Source organism: Accipiter gentilis, chromosome 5 (genome assembly GCF_929443795.1).
Source record: "Accipiter gentilis chromosome 5, bAccGen1.1, whole genome shotgun sequence".
NCBI classification, from domain to species: Eukaryota; Metazoa; Chordata; class Aves; order Accipitriformes; family Accipitridae; genus Astur; species Astur gentilis.
Genome location: NC_064884.1, coordinates 14,574,969 through 14,587,494, shown reverse-complemented (window position 1 = coordinate 14,587,494; position 12,526 = coordinate 14,574,969). Strand labels below are relative to the sequence as shown.

General features: G+C 38.8%; 1 protein-coding gene across 2 annotated transcripts in view; it reads right to left on the bottom strand.

Moving 5' to 3' along the window:
• PLCB1 (phospholipase C beta 1) overlaps positions 1 to 12,526 on the bottom strand; it is a 418,396-nt gene that overhangs the window by 65,890 nt on the left and 339,980 nt on the right. For both annotated transcript variants that reach the window (XM_049800910.1, XM_049800911.1), the window contains exons 24-29: positions 10,661 to 10,793; positions 9,916 to 9,969; positions 8,394 to 8,613; positions 4,365 to 4,545; positions 2,114 to 2,190; positions 1,933 to 2,022 (exon numbers count right to left, since the gene is read on the bottom strand). In XM_049800910.1, the coding sequence (XP_049656867.1) occupies positions 1,933 to 2,022; positions 2,114 to 2,190; positions 4,365 to 4,545; positions 8,394 to 8,613; positions 9,916 to 9,969; positions 10,661 to 10,793 (755 nt within the window). The remainder of the gene's footprint in view (positions 1 to 1,932; positions 2,023 to 2,113; positions 2,191 to 4,364; positions 4,546 to 8,393; positions 8,614 to 9,915; positions 9,970 to 10,660; positions 10,794 to 12,526) is intronic.

Here is a 12,526-nt window from a genome sequence, read left to right as displayed (position 1 = left end):
AGCCAGCAACTAAGCACCATGCAGCCGCTCACTCACTCCCCCCCCCATCCAGTGGGATGTGGAAGAAAATCGGGAAAAGAAGTAAAACTCGTGGGTTGAGACAAGAATGGTTCAATAGAACAGAGAAGAAGAAACTAATAATGATAATGATAACACTAATAAAATGACAACAGTAGTAATAAAAGGATTGGAATGTACAAATGACGTGCAGTGCAACTGCTCACCACCCACCGACCAACACCCAGCTAGTCCCCGAGCGGCGATTCCCTGCCCCCAGTTCCTATACTAGACGGGACGTCCCATGGTATGGAATACCCTGTTGGCCAGTTTGGGTCAGCTGCCCTGGCTCTGTCCTGTGCCAACTTCTTGTGCCCCTCCAGCTTTCTCACTGGCTGGGCATGAGAAGCTGAAAAATCCTTGACTTCAGTCTAAACACTACTGAGCAACAACTGAAAACATCAGTGTTATCAACATTCTTTGCATACTGAACTCAAAAAATAGCACTGTACCAGCTACTAGGAAGACAGTTAACTCTATCCCAGCTGAAACCAGGACATACTTGTAGAAAACCAAACATAGTTGTGTCTTTGTTACTTAGTAAAACTCAGATATTCTAGATATTTTTTTTTGTCCTCCTGTATTTTTAACTCTCCTTAAATGTTACTAAAGTGAAGACTAGTAACAAGAATATCCCAGCAAACAGTGCAGGATTAAAATGCTCCATTTTCTTTTTGAGTTGCTTGCCAAAACAAATGAAAGAGGACAAACAAACCTAGATATTGTGCCCTTGGGAAGAATATAATCAACTTGTACAACTACAGTTTGTATCGTCTGGTGGTGCATAAATGAAATTAATATTCCTGTCCCTGTTCACAGAAACTGCACCCTCAGAGTTCAGCTTTCCTCTCTTTTCCACCCCAAGTGACTGCACACTGCATAACACTGTCACTGGAGGAGAATCAGTAGCACCACATCTGAGGTGAATTTACCACAGAAGTAGAGCAAACCTTCCAATGTGTTGCTATTTCTTCCAGAGAGCAGCTTTAACAGAGATAAGAAGAAAAGATAATTCACAAATAAAAACCTAAGTTAAGGTGAAATCAAACCCTGAAGGAACTGAAGCCACTAAGTCTGTTTATACTCAGAGGAATAGCATCTGGATTAACAGCATCTTGGCGAATCGCTCTGTCGTGCCACTCATAGGCATGTCCCCATACCGCACATCAGCACCTTTGCAGCTGACCCAGACTCTCAATACTCACAGGAGATTAGATTAGTCCCAGGAAATTAATCATAGAATCATAGAATCATTTAGGTTGGAAAAGACCTTCAAGACCATCAAGTCCAACCATCATCCATCCCCACTAAACCATGGTATGGAGTACCCTGTCTATGTGCTTTTTGAATACCTCCAGGGATGGTGACTCAACCACTTCTCTGGACAGCCTATTCCAATGTTTGACAACCCTCTCAGTAAAGAAATTTTTCCTAATATCCAACCTAAATCTGCAGACCCAGTTCCCTCATCTGCTTCTCATAAGACTCATTCTCTAGAACCTTCACCAGCTTGGTTGCCCTTCTCTGAACATGCTCCAGCACGTCAATGTCTTTCCTGTAGGAAGGGGCCCAAAACTGAACACAGTACTCCAGGTGTGGCCTCACCAGTGCCAAGTACAGGGGAACAATCACCTCCCTGCTCCTGCTGGCCACACTGTTTCTGATACAGGCCAGGATGATGTTGGCCTTCTTGGCCACCAAGAATTAAATTAGTATCAGTGGAAGTAAGGAGGACTCCACTGCTCTGGTGAGGTATTGCAGTCTGACTAAAAGCTGCCTTGTATTTAGGGTTGAGACTTTTCTTTGATTTTTCCAGCTGTGAAAAATCTTGTCTCCTCGCAACATATAAGGATATGTATCTAGGGATATGCTTACTCTTCCATTTGATTTTTATCCTTGGACTTTGCTTCTGTGATCTTCTCCTGCCTCTTCTTGTCCATTTTTTTCTTCAATTCTTTCTTTTCTCTAAAGCATAAAAAATAAAGGCAAGTTCAAAATGTATCTAAACAAAAACCACATGGAGTAGCCATCAATTGTAAGGGGAATAGCACCTTACTTTTCACATGTTTCTTTCAGTTTCTTTAGCTGGCTGTTCTGACACTCCTCTGCTACATCTGTCAACTTCTGAATAAGCTAAAAAAAAAAATCCCAAGAAATAAAAATATGTATTTTAAGCTAAACATCACACAGGCATCTAAGTTTCCTCAAAAGTTTGTAGCAGACATGAAAGTGTTACACCTTTCCCTGATTAATTACTAATGATCAGAAGTCAGTAAACATTCTTATCAGTGTAAAAGCATTCTTAAATCTTGGAGTTCAGCCAGACTTGCGTATGACCAACTTACACAGAAACTACCACTTCTCTGTACATCAAGGTGACATAGTTTCAGAATATTAAATGTAAACCCAAAATATATTTTGCAGATTTTAGCTTTGCTAGGAATTAAAATGCCTATGATAATTCATAAATGGTCACAAACTGAATTTACACAATACAAATTACAAACTGAATTCCTGTGTTGCTGAATATTCAAGGTTTTCTGTGAGTGCTGAAAACATTCCTCTTGCATTGAGCATTATTACATGGAAAAGCTTGGATTTCAGGGTGGTCAGGTGGATATTGAAAATTCATGCATGATAGCTAAGAAAGCTAAGCATAGATAAGCATAGCCTACATTTTGATCGCAGAATCATGGATTCAAAAAATCTGAGTTCTTGGTTTGAAACCTGCTGTGCAGCACTGGGTCCGATCCTTTTTGTGCCGGAACTGCTAACAAAAAGCGTGCTTGTGGTGGTGATGCTGATGGGAAAGGACACATGGACAGGGCTTGCGTGCAAGTTCAATGAATGGTGAATTAAAGTGAGAAATGGGACCAGTTTGGTTTGATCATCCCCTCTAGTTTAAGTCTGATTCTATAAATAATCCTCTCAGGATGATGAACCAGAGAATGTATAATAATGCCTAGCTAGTCTGATCCAGCTTTTCATTCCTTAGATAAAAGAAGAAAGATACCGACAATAGGCTCTCCTCTAAAAGAAAGATATCAGAAAGAATCTCTCAGCTGCAAAGCAGATTTTAATTGGAATATTAACTCTTGCACAGCTCAGAGGGAAAACTGTCTGAGGGTTCTGTGCTAAAAAATGAATTTATCCTGACACTACCTAACCGGACAATGCTGAAAATGTAACTTTGCTTTGAGAAATGCCGTTTCCCATTTTGAAATGAGAAATGAGTTAGCTTACAATATAAGCCCAACTATGTGGGTCCAAAGTGGTTAATTTTTATAAAAATTAAAATCTCTGAGATGCAGCCAACAACTGTTACTTCAATGTGGACTCTCTCCCTGTGGCACAGGTAACCACATCCATGCACCCACACTGGAGCAGCTGTGATTCACATACAACTGGTGATAAACAGAGCACCACCTAGGAACCACAGCTCTGTGCTATGATCCATGGGAATGAATTTGTGAAAAGGCCTTGCTGAGTGATATGCACACATATCACTCCTCTGATCTGCTATTTTTGGATGGCAGGGTAGAGTAGACAAATCACTTCACCCAACAGTAATGAGGCAAAATATCATATAATAGAAAAAAACTGAGAGGATTGTCTGTAGTCGAGAAACAGTTTGCACTCCCATAACACCCTTTAAAAATGTTCTTTTCTGCCTGAGAATATCCATCAGGATCAGCTGCCATCTGCCCAAGCTCCTCTATTTCTGCTCAGAGGGCCTGTGATCCTGCTGTAGTTGTCAGCCAAACTCCAGCTGTAAAAACACAAGCTGGCTTGGACTGATGGAGGCAAAATATTTCTTCACCATATACAGATTATGCCCTGCATCCCATTAAAGCATTCATATGCAACAGGAACACTGTTTGGCACAACTCTCTGCCCTGGGGAATGTTTGAATCTATTTTCATTTATTTATTTTCATAGTGTTTCAATTTATTTTCCAGCTAATCCTGCCTTCTTGAGTGTTGTATGTTTTAAAAAGTGGCAGAACAAACCAGGAATATCATCCAAAAGCTGCAGCAAACTGAGACTTGCATAACAAGAGGTAAGGACTCTGCATTGGCAGTAGTAATAATCCTGTTGCCTTTCTGCCTTCCATCCAAAGCCTTCCAAGTTGTTAGCAGTGTTAGTGACAAAGTGACACAACACCCCTTGAAATTGCAGCAGACCACAGGGAAATCAAGCTCTGAAATGTACTCAGAGTAAGAGGAAGCCCCACTTAATTATAATGTCATGCTGCTTTCATTACTCACCCTGAGATCACTAAAAAGCAGACGACATAACAAACGTACCAGCTTAATGTGCTCTCGTTTCTGGTACTTTTCGCTGTAATACTGCTCCTGTCGGAGATTTAGCAGCTGCTGTTGTTGCTTCTCCTTCAGCTCGACTAGCTTCTGGGTCATTTCAGAGTCAAGTGCAGCTAATTCCTGTTCAATAGTTGAAGAACTGTGGTCTGGGCTGCCCGTTTCAGATCTGCAAAGACACACACACACACCCCCCCCCCCCCCCCACCAAGATCTAAGTCACTAGGTGTGTACACTCTGCCGCATATTTAAACCTTGTTTTTAAGGCAGCTGGTTATATGTAGCTCATTAAGAAGTTTCTCAGCACCACATATAGGGCCAGAAGATGATTTTAGTTCTACCAAGTCCAATAATTTAATCTTTCAGGAAAAAGATAGTGTTAACGGTTTATGAATGGGATGGCTATTGCTTTTGAACCTCATTTTACTAACCCATCATGGTGGCTGTGAACCAGACTTAGTATAAATGAGCTATAAATGCAACTGCCAAGATTTCCCATAAACAGATGCCCATGGAACTTGTTTACCAACTTCCAGACATGTAACTTGAACTTCAAAGCTGCACAGTTCTCAGCAGAAATGGTGAATGCCAAGTATTTTGGAAACTGAGCCGTCCTTGCATGCACTTAGCAATAAATTTAAGAGCATAACTTTACATCTGCATTTATAAAATGCTTAAAATGGTAGGAACATCCCCTTATTTGGTATTTTCTCCCCCCTTCAGGAAATGCCATGCCTAGCACACACAGAGGAAAGTGCTCTATGGACTGCTGACTTTAGGAGGAAAGTTAGCACCCCCATGGGGAGCAAAACTCAGAAAGGCACCACATCGAGCCAAATGAAAAATATAGTGAGGAAGCTAAAAAGCAACACTAAGGAACAGTTTGGTGGGTTTTTTTTCTTTCTTAAGACAAGAGGAAGGATAGATGTAATTGTGAAAGGAGACATGATGACACTAAACCACTCAATTTAAAAATAAGCAGCAAAAGCAGTATCAGTCTCAGGCCAGCACTGAACTAAACCCAAGAAAGAAAAAAAAAAAAATATAAAAAAGATTATGCTGTGTCCCTGCTCTGCTGCTGTGTTTACTGCTGTACTCAGGTGTTAAATCAGTTGCCCGGGAAACCTCAGAACAGTGCATGACAGGGACAAAATAGCAAAATCTTGAACAGAGAGGGCCAACACTGTGAGAAAAACAAGTTTTATACTCAGAAATTTGCAGAGATTACAATCAGAGAACTTGCTACGCTGGCTGCCTCTCTTCTCTCTCCCAGGTTCAAGTTTGCAGCTGCTGTCAGTTAGAGTTATTTCAACTGAAATAATGTGAAGCTGCTTTCATCTGTCTGAGGATATGAAACCCAAGGTAGTCTCTTTTTATTTCTTATATTTTTATTGTATTTGAATACTCTGCTAAGAGGTTAAGTGGTGCCAGAGTGATAGGTGAGGATAATTTAAATACAGAGCTAGAAGACAGCATTAATGAATATTAAAGTCAGTATATTATGCCATTACACTATACATTTTAAAGCTGACATTTATCTTGTGTTTTTGGGAAAAAGAAATAAGGCCTATTTCTAAACGCTGGCTAACACACTAAGACTGTCTTTAAGGGACATGATCATTATAGAAAGTTCAGAACACCACCAGCAAAACGCTTGTGCATGTTTATAAATAAATACTTCAAACTTCCTGTAGACAATGGCTTTACTGAGTCTTGGCCCAGTTTTAGACAAGGGCATGAAACATGGATTGCTTCTGATCAGAGACAATACATTTTTATGGCAATCTGATACAGGGACTCCCGATGAAGTAGTGATTTATACTTTGCAGTTACAGGCAAATAGCTTCAGTAATAATTTAAAATTATAAAAATTGCCTTTTTCCCTGAGATGCAGTATTCTATTAGAAGTCTGCTGCTTGAGACAATATGTACTTCCAAGTTTGAAAAACCCTAAAAAAATATCCCTGCCTTTTTAAAATTTAACCTCAGATTTTTTAACCTTCAGACTTCTCTGTATCTGCACATAAAACTTCACATCTCCAAAATCACTGCAACAGTTCCACGTAATAGACTGCAGGGTTTTATTGCCTGATATCATGAATGATTTATGGTCAGATCATAACCAAATAAAACAACAAAATCCTTTTTACTCAAAGACAAATGAGTCATTTTATTTATTCATTTTGATTTTCTGCTTAAATTTGAATAGAATATGCTAGAGAAAAGAAAGAAAGATGGTGTTGTTTTGTCTGCCACTATCTGTCACACACATTGATGATGGAAAATACAGTGAATAAAATATCACCATATGTGCAGTTGACAAGCAGTCATTAAGGGAGTTTGTTAAACTCAAGTGTAGAGCCTGGAAGCCTGAAAACTGGCAACAGTTAAGGCCAGTTGAACATAGATATATTACGAGTGTTAAGCTCTTATTAAGCCCAATGACATTCTGTCATCAGGCAAGCATAAACGAATAAGCTCCTTCCTAGGGACAAGTTATGGCCTGAATCCCAGTCACTTACATTTAGAGGTACTATCAACAAGGTTGGCAGCCAGAGCATGCTCGCTGCTTTTTTCTCTGATGGTCTCCTACCAAAAAGTATCAAGTAACTTTTTCAATGTTCATTCAATGTCTTTGTATTTAAGAACTGCAGCTAAATAAATTTTACGTAAATGTTAAAGGACTTTTGTGCTTACCTAATTACTTTAAAAAAATAAATGATTTTAAACAAAACTGCTGCACTAATGCGAGAAATAAAAATTCAATTGCAACAGTATCAGACACTGATTGTACCTAGGTGTGTCTATGTTTTCCCAGGAGTTAACAACTGATCTTTATTAACATATACTTCCTTACCATATGAAGAAGACCATAACTGTGGAAAGATTAATAAGTCAGAACAGTCTTGAATTTCAAACTGATAATAACAAATACAACTCCTTTTTTATTACTACCTATAATATAAAATGTAATATAAAAATTGTATCAGCACACACAAAGAGATAGGGCAATGCAAGACTTAGAACGAGACATAGCACAGAAGGGGTGTGCCTGCAGAGGCATATCCAAGCAATCATTAAGAGATCCCCAAGTGGTCTGGATCAATCATAATTTAAACAGTAGCCAGATGTTAATAACTTTCAGGTGTTTCTTTCACCTAATTATGTAACTGATGCCTTCTACTCCAGCGTGAGTTTTTTCCAGGGCTCTAACTTGGAGACAATGCTCTTTATCCCCAAATTCAGAATATCCATTTTACCCATAAATAGAACAAAAGAGCACCAAGTTTTGTTCATGTTTTGACACTCAGGTCTCTTTGACCACGAGAGAGCACACTGTGGTGGCCCAGAATAAACCAATTGCTTAATATGGGCAGGATGACCATGTGTGCTGGCTGCAAAAACTTCGCCTTGCTTGAAAAAGGAGCTACATTATAAATTTATATTATTAAGTGTGGGGCAGAAGTTTCCATGGAACTGATACTCCTCCTCCTAAGGCAGGACAGCATGGGAGAAGATGGGGTGCACCGATACACAACGTGCTGCAGTTGACCTGAGTAGAAAAGTAAAACACTTTATCCAGATAGGTTTGAGTTTCATGCTGCAGTCTGATTCCTGAACTGTCCCAGTATGTAGGAGATGCCCCCTCTCATAGTTTGTGATTAAGCTCACTACCTAACCACTGGCTGCTGTTGTTAGTACACCTGAGTCACCTACCCATACCAGGTGTCTAGGGAAAGTCCCAGGATCAATATTGCATGCCCTCACTTACAGGGAAAGAGGTATAACATGGCGAACAACTTATCTGGCTTCTAGCAGAGAAGCAGCACATCACAGAGAGGGCTTTTTCTGATGATTTCCATATCAAAGGCCCAGACTTCATTTTACCTAGGAATCTTCCTGCTTTTGACTTTTTTCTGTGCTCTAATATCACCTCCATATTAATTGTCTACTATAAAAGACAACTTGAGTAAAGATCTCCAGTATCCAAGAATAGGAAAGCTACATTCAACCTACCTTTTCTTACTGTCTCTTTTTGCTGTTTTTTCTAAAACTGCTCTTCGTCGCAGGTAGTCATTTTGGATTTCATTATATTTTGCAGTGTGCTCTTTGATAAGGTCGGTGGTTTTCTTGTGATGCCTCTTTACAAGGTCCTTCATTTCCTTGTAGTGCTTCTTCTGAAGCTTGACAAAAGACTTCTGTTGCTTTAGCTCCTCAATAGTCTGTGCTTCCACTTCTACAATGATAATAAGAAAAGCCACTTCAATTTTCTAATAATGTACGATTTCAATCAGGGAACCCAGGAATTGCCATTAGAAGGAATGAAACAAAGCATGCTTGTTTACTGCAGGTAAGTGAAATGTGCTAGCTTAAACTAACTGAGTAGACTTATCTGAAAATAAGCTAACCAGATTGAAAATACTGTGGCAAATTTAATTGATAGAAGGGTAAGAAGTGAGATGAAAATTTAGAACACCAAGATGTGTAGCAAAATAAAACACATGTACTTTCTTTCCTCAACCCCTTTCAGCTGCAAAAGATTCCCATCAGCTCAGCTTATAAAAACATGATTTTACATAGACATGACCACAGATCAGTTTTGTACCCACTGTACCAACACTTCAAGTCTTCATTCTCTCTGGATGGGCTACATAACATGGAGACCCTGCATCAGAGGTGTCATGGCCATCTGGTTGTCAGTCCAGCAAAGGATCGGTAGCTAAATACTGAAAGCTGCACTCCAGTGCTGCTACTCCAACAGCAGCTATGAAGGACATCCTGCTCTGTGAACCCAGATCACAGCTTGAGCTCAGTGTCTGCTAGCCTGACCTGCACGAGCTCACCCCAAACCAGTGATTAAGGAAAAAAAAAAAAAGAAAAGAAAGAGAAAAAAGAAGAAAAAAGCCCTGGAGGGAGTGATGACTTGCATGATCTGGGGTCACAGCTCTGGAAACACCAGACTGAAGACCCCTTCCCTGACAACAGACTGATTGTATGAGGCCAGCAGGTACTCCCAAAACCTAGGCCAGCCTCTTTCTACTGCATGAGGGAGATTGAATAAGAGGCAATCAACATGCAGAATTTCATGTGTCTTGGCACTACCGAACTGACAGGCCAGTTTGCTTAATGTAATGGTAATTTCAGTTTTGTAGGAGCAATGGGAACACTGCAAGGCTAATGAAGATAAAATGGTTTCACTACTATTCAAAATATTCATAGCAAATGTAGCTTCTGTTCTCATAATAATGCTGGTCTTTTGTCTGCATTAGATGATAACGTTGTGCTTGTGAAACTACAACAATGTGATATTTTTAAAAAATTCCCTGTTGGCACCCAAAACCGATTTCATGAAACATGTGCTCAAACATTTAATAACTTCACAGCTGAGAAAGAAAACACAGTATGTATGTTTTCTATGAGTTACTGCAGTCCTAATCACTTAAAGAAATGTCTAAGCCAGATGGCCTATTTAATAAAAAATGTTTCTCTTGAACAAAAAAGCGTATCATTCATGCAGTTTAAATTGTGTATTTATTACCTGTGAGGACACTCTGAATAAGATCTTCTGTCTTTGCAGGTGCTTTCACCGAACCTAGACATAAAAGAGATGACTAATTCTAATTCTTTTAAAACAACAGCCATTATTGTGCTGCTTGATTGCATATTAAAACATGGCAGGTGACACAGGACATACACTGATGTGGGCATTTATTAATCATTTGAGAAAACACATCTCTTGAGCAGAAGAGTAGCAACGTAGACAACAACACCGATCCTATGAACCAGCACAAAAAGGTAACTTTACAAAAACCCACCTGAACTTTGCTGTTTTACTTAGTCATAAAATTATAAACACTGTGGTTTAACACGGATTTGTTATTGGAGATATGTCAATACAAAATATGTAAGTATCAAAGACTGTATTTTGTATGTGGAATAAAGTATAACCACATGCATAAATTAGGCATAGTTTTAAAAACAATTTAAAGATACTCCTGCACTTGCAACAACAACAGAAAATAAAATCCAGCAAATTTTCTTGCTTGTAATGGACTTCAGTTCCACCACAAAAGCAACTCTTAGATAGAAGATATTGGTATATCTGAAGAAGACTGGCCCTAACAGCATACAAAAGTAGTGGGAAAATTTCTACCTATTTTATAAAAACAAAACAAACAAGCACAACTCCCCCTTTGTTCTTTAAATGCAAAGCACATGAAAAATATTATCCAGATCTATTTTGAAAAAATGGGACTTTTTTGTTTTCTGTTGTTTTTTTTTACCTGGTGCTGGTTGGCTATGGGCAACCTGAGTTGCTGGTTTCGGTGTAAGAGAGGCAGTGTAGTTTACTCCATTTTCTGCTGGTGTGGGCCTAGGTTCATTGTTAGCTTCAGACGGTGCATCTCCATGGTCAATCTGAAAATACGTAATGATTTACATTGCTCTTTCCAACTAAGAGACTTAAAATTGTTTATCTGCAGGTCTAGTTTAGCCTTGTTTTTCAAATAGAAAATTTTGTAAATGTTATATATAAATAATTCTAAAAGAAAACAAACAAACAAAAAGATATCCTTAAGAGCTATGGTAATCCAGGTGGTTCATTTTTGCAGGGTACATTTCAAGAAGAAATAGAGCATGTATTATACTTAAAAAGTATTTTTATTTTAAGTGGATATAACTCATCAGGGACATTTTTCAGTACGATATATATTAGCTGCACCAGATGTGAAATCTGTGTTTTATTGAAAAGCACTGTTCTTTGCCGTAAAACCTTTCTAGAAATAATGTAGAAGCTGGCATGAAAATGCTACTCAAATCCCTGCTGTGAACAAAACAGCAAAATTACACAAAAAAAGTACACAAAATTACTTTTAAATTTCATAGATACACACAGCATATCATTATTCACTGTTCATGCAGAACAGAGAAATACTTCTGATTCCCAAGATCTTACATTCTTCTAATTACACTCCAAGGGTAATACGTAAACAGTACCTCCATCCTGCTGCATAAATACCTCTGTGGTATCCAAATATTTAAGCATTTTCCACAATCTTTTCTTTCTCTCCAGTTTCCTAAAGGCTCAGGCTTACAACATATGTTGTACTATGCACTGAACATCTTATAATTTCCCTTGCGACCATCAGGTTATAAGCGAAGTGCCCAGCACTCAGCAAACAGAAGGTCATTCGAAGCAATTTTTATTTTGAAATGGCCAAGCCCTGCTTCCTGCTGTCCCTGCAAGGGGCCAGTTGCCATGGTGTCTCAGGGTAGTTTTGGATTTATTCCTTCGGCTGCTTCCATTTCACTCTTTGATGGTAATCACATTACATGCAGGGGCAGGATACCACAGTTGTCTTCTGCCCCATGATTACTCCACACTTGCAAAATATCAGACTGCACTGAATCAATAGAAGCAAAATACATTTTGATTTAACTGTTTTGTGCTGCTCCTGCTGCTGATTTCCTTCATCTTGGCCCTGACAACACACTGTATATTGCAAAAGTGTTTCTGTCTCAAGAGCCTATTTCTACCAAAATTATAGGAGAGAGAAATTATAGTCAGAAACATGATGCAATTGAAAAGCATTTATATCAAGCAGTACTGACTGCAGTAAAATAAGGAAAAACATAATCTAGCCAACATTTATGACAGTAGAACATGCGACTGGCAAAAGCTGTAGTTGTGACAAACATGCACAGACATGGTTATCCCCTCGATTCTCCTTAAAATATACTCCTCACAGGATGCAATTCATTAGTTTAATAAAAACAATGTTTGCTATATAGATCATCAACACACAAATAAAGCTAGAGTTCCTAACTTCTGGCAAGTTTGTGCCCCAAAAGTCACTGCATGGGCAAGTGGGTATTATCATACTTTGGGTTTGTAGTGGTGCGAAAAGCTGCATCACAGCTTGTTGAGACATAAACCATCCGTTTTCAGAAGCTAAAGCAGAAATGTGAGACAGGATCAGGAAGAGAATAAAGAGTAATTTTCACTACATCAAGCAATCTAATTTCATTAAAAAGCAGTTTCTTTTCTCATAATTCATCACACAGAAGGCTATAGTAAACATGATTTTTCCTTAGTGAAGAATATTTTAGGCTCTTTTAAAAATATGATGTAATCCAGCCTTACAATTTAT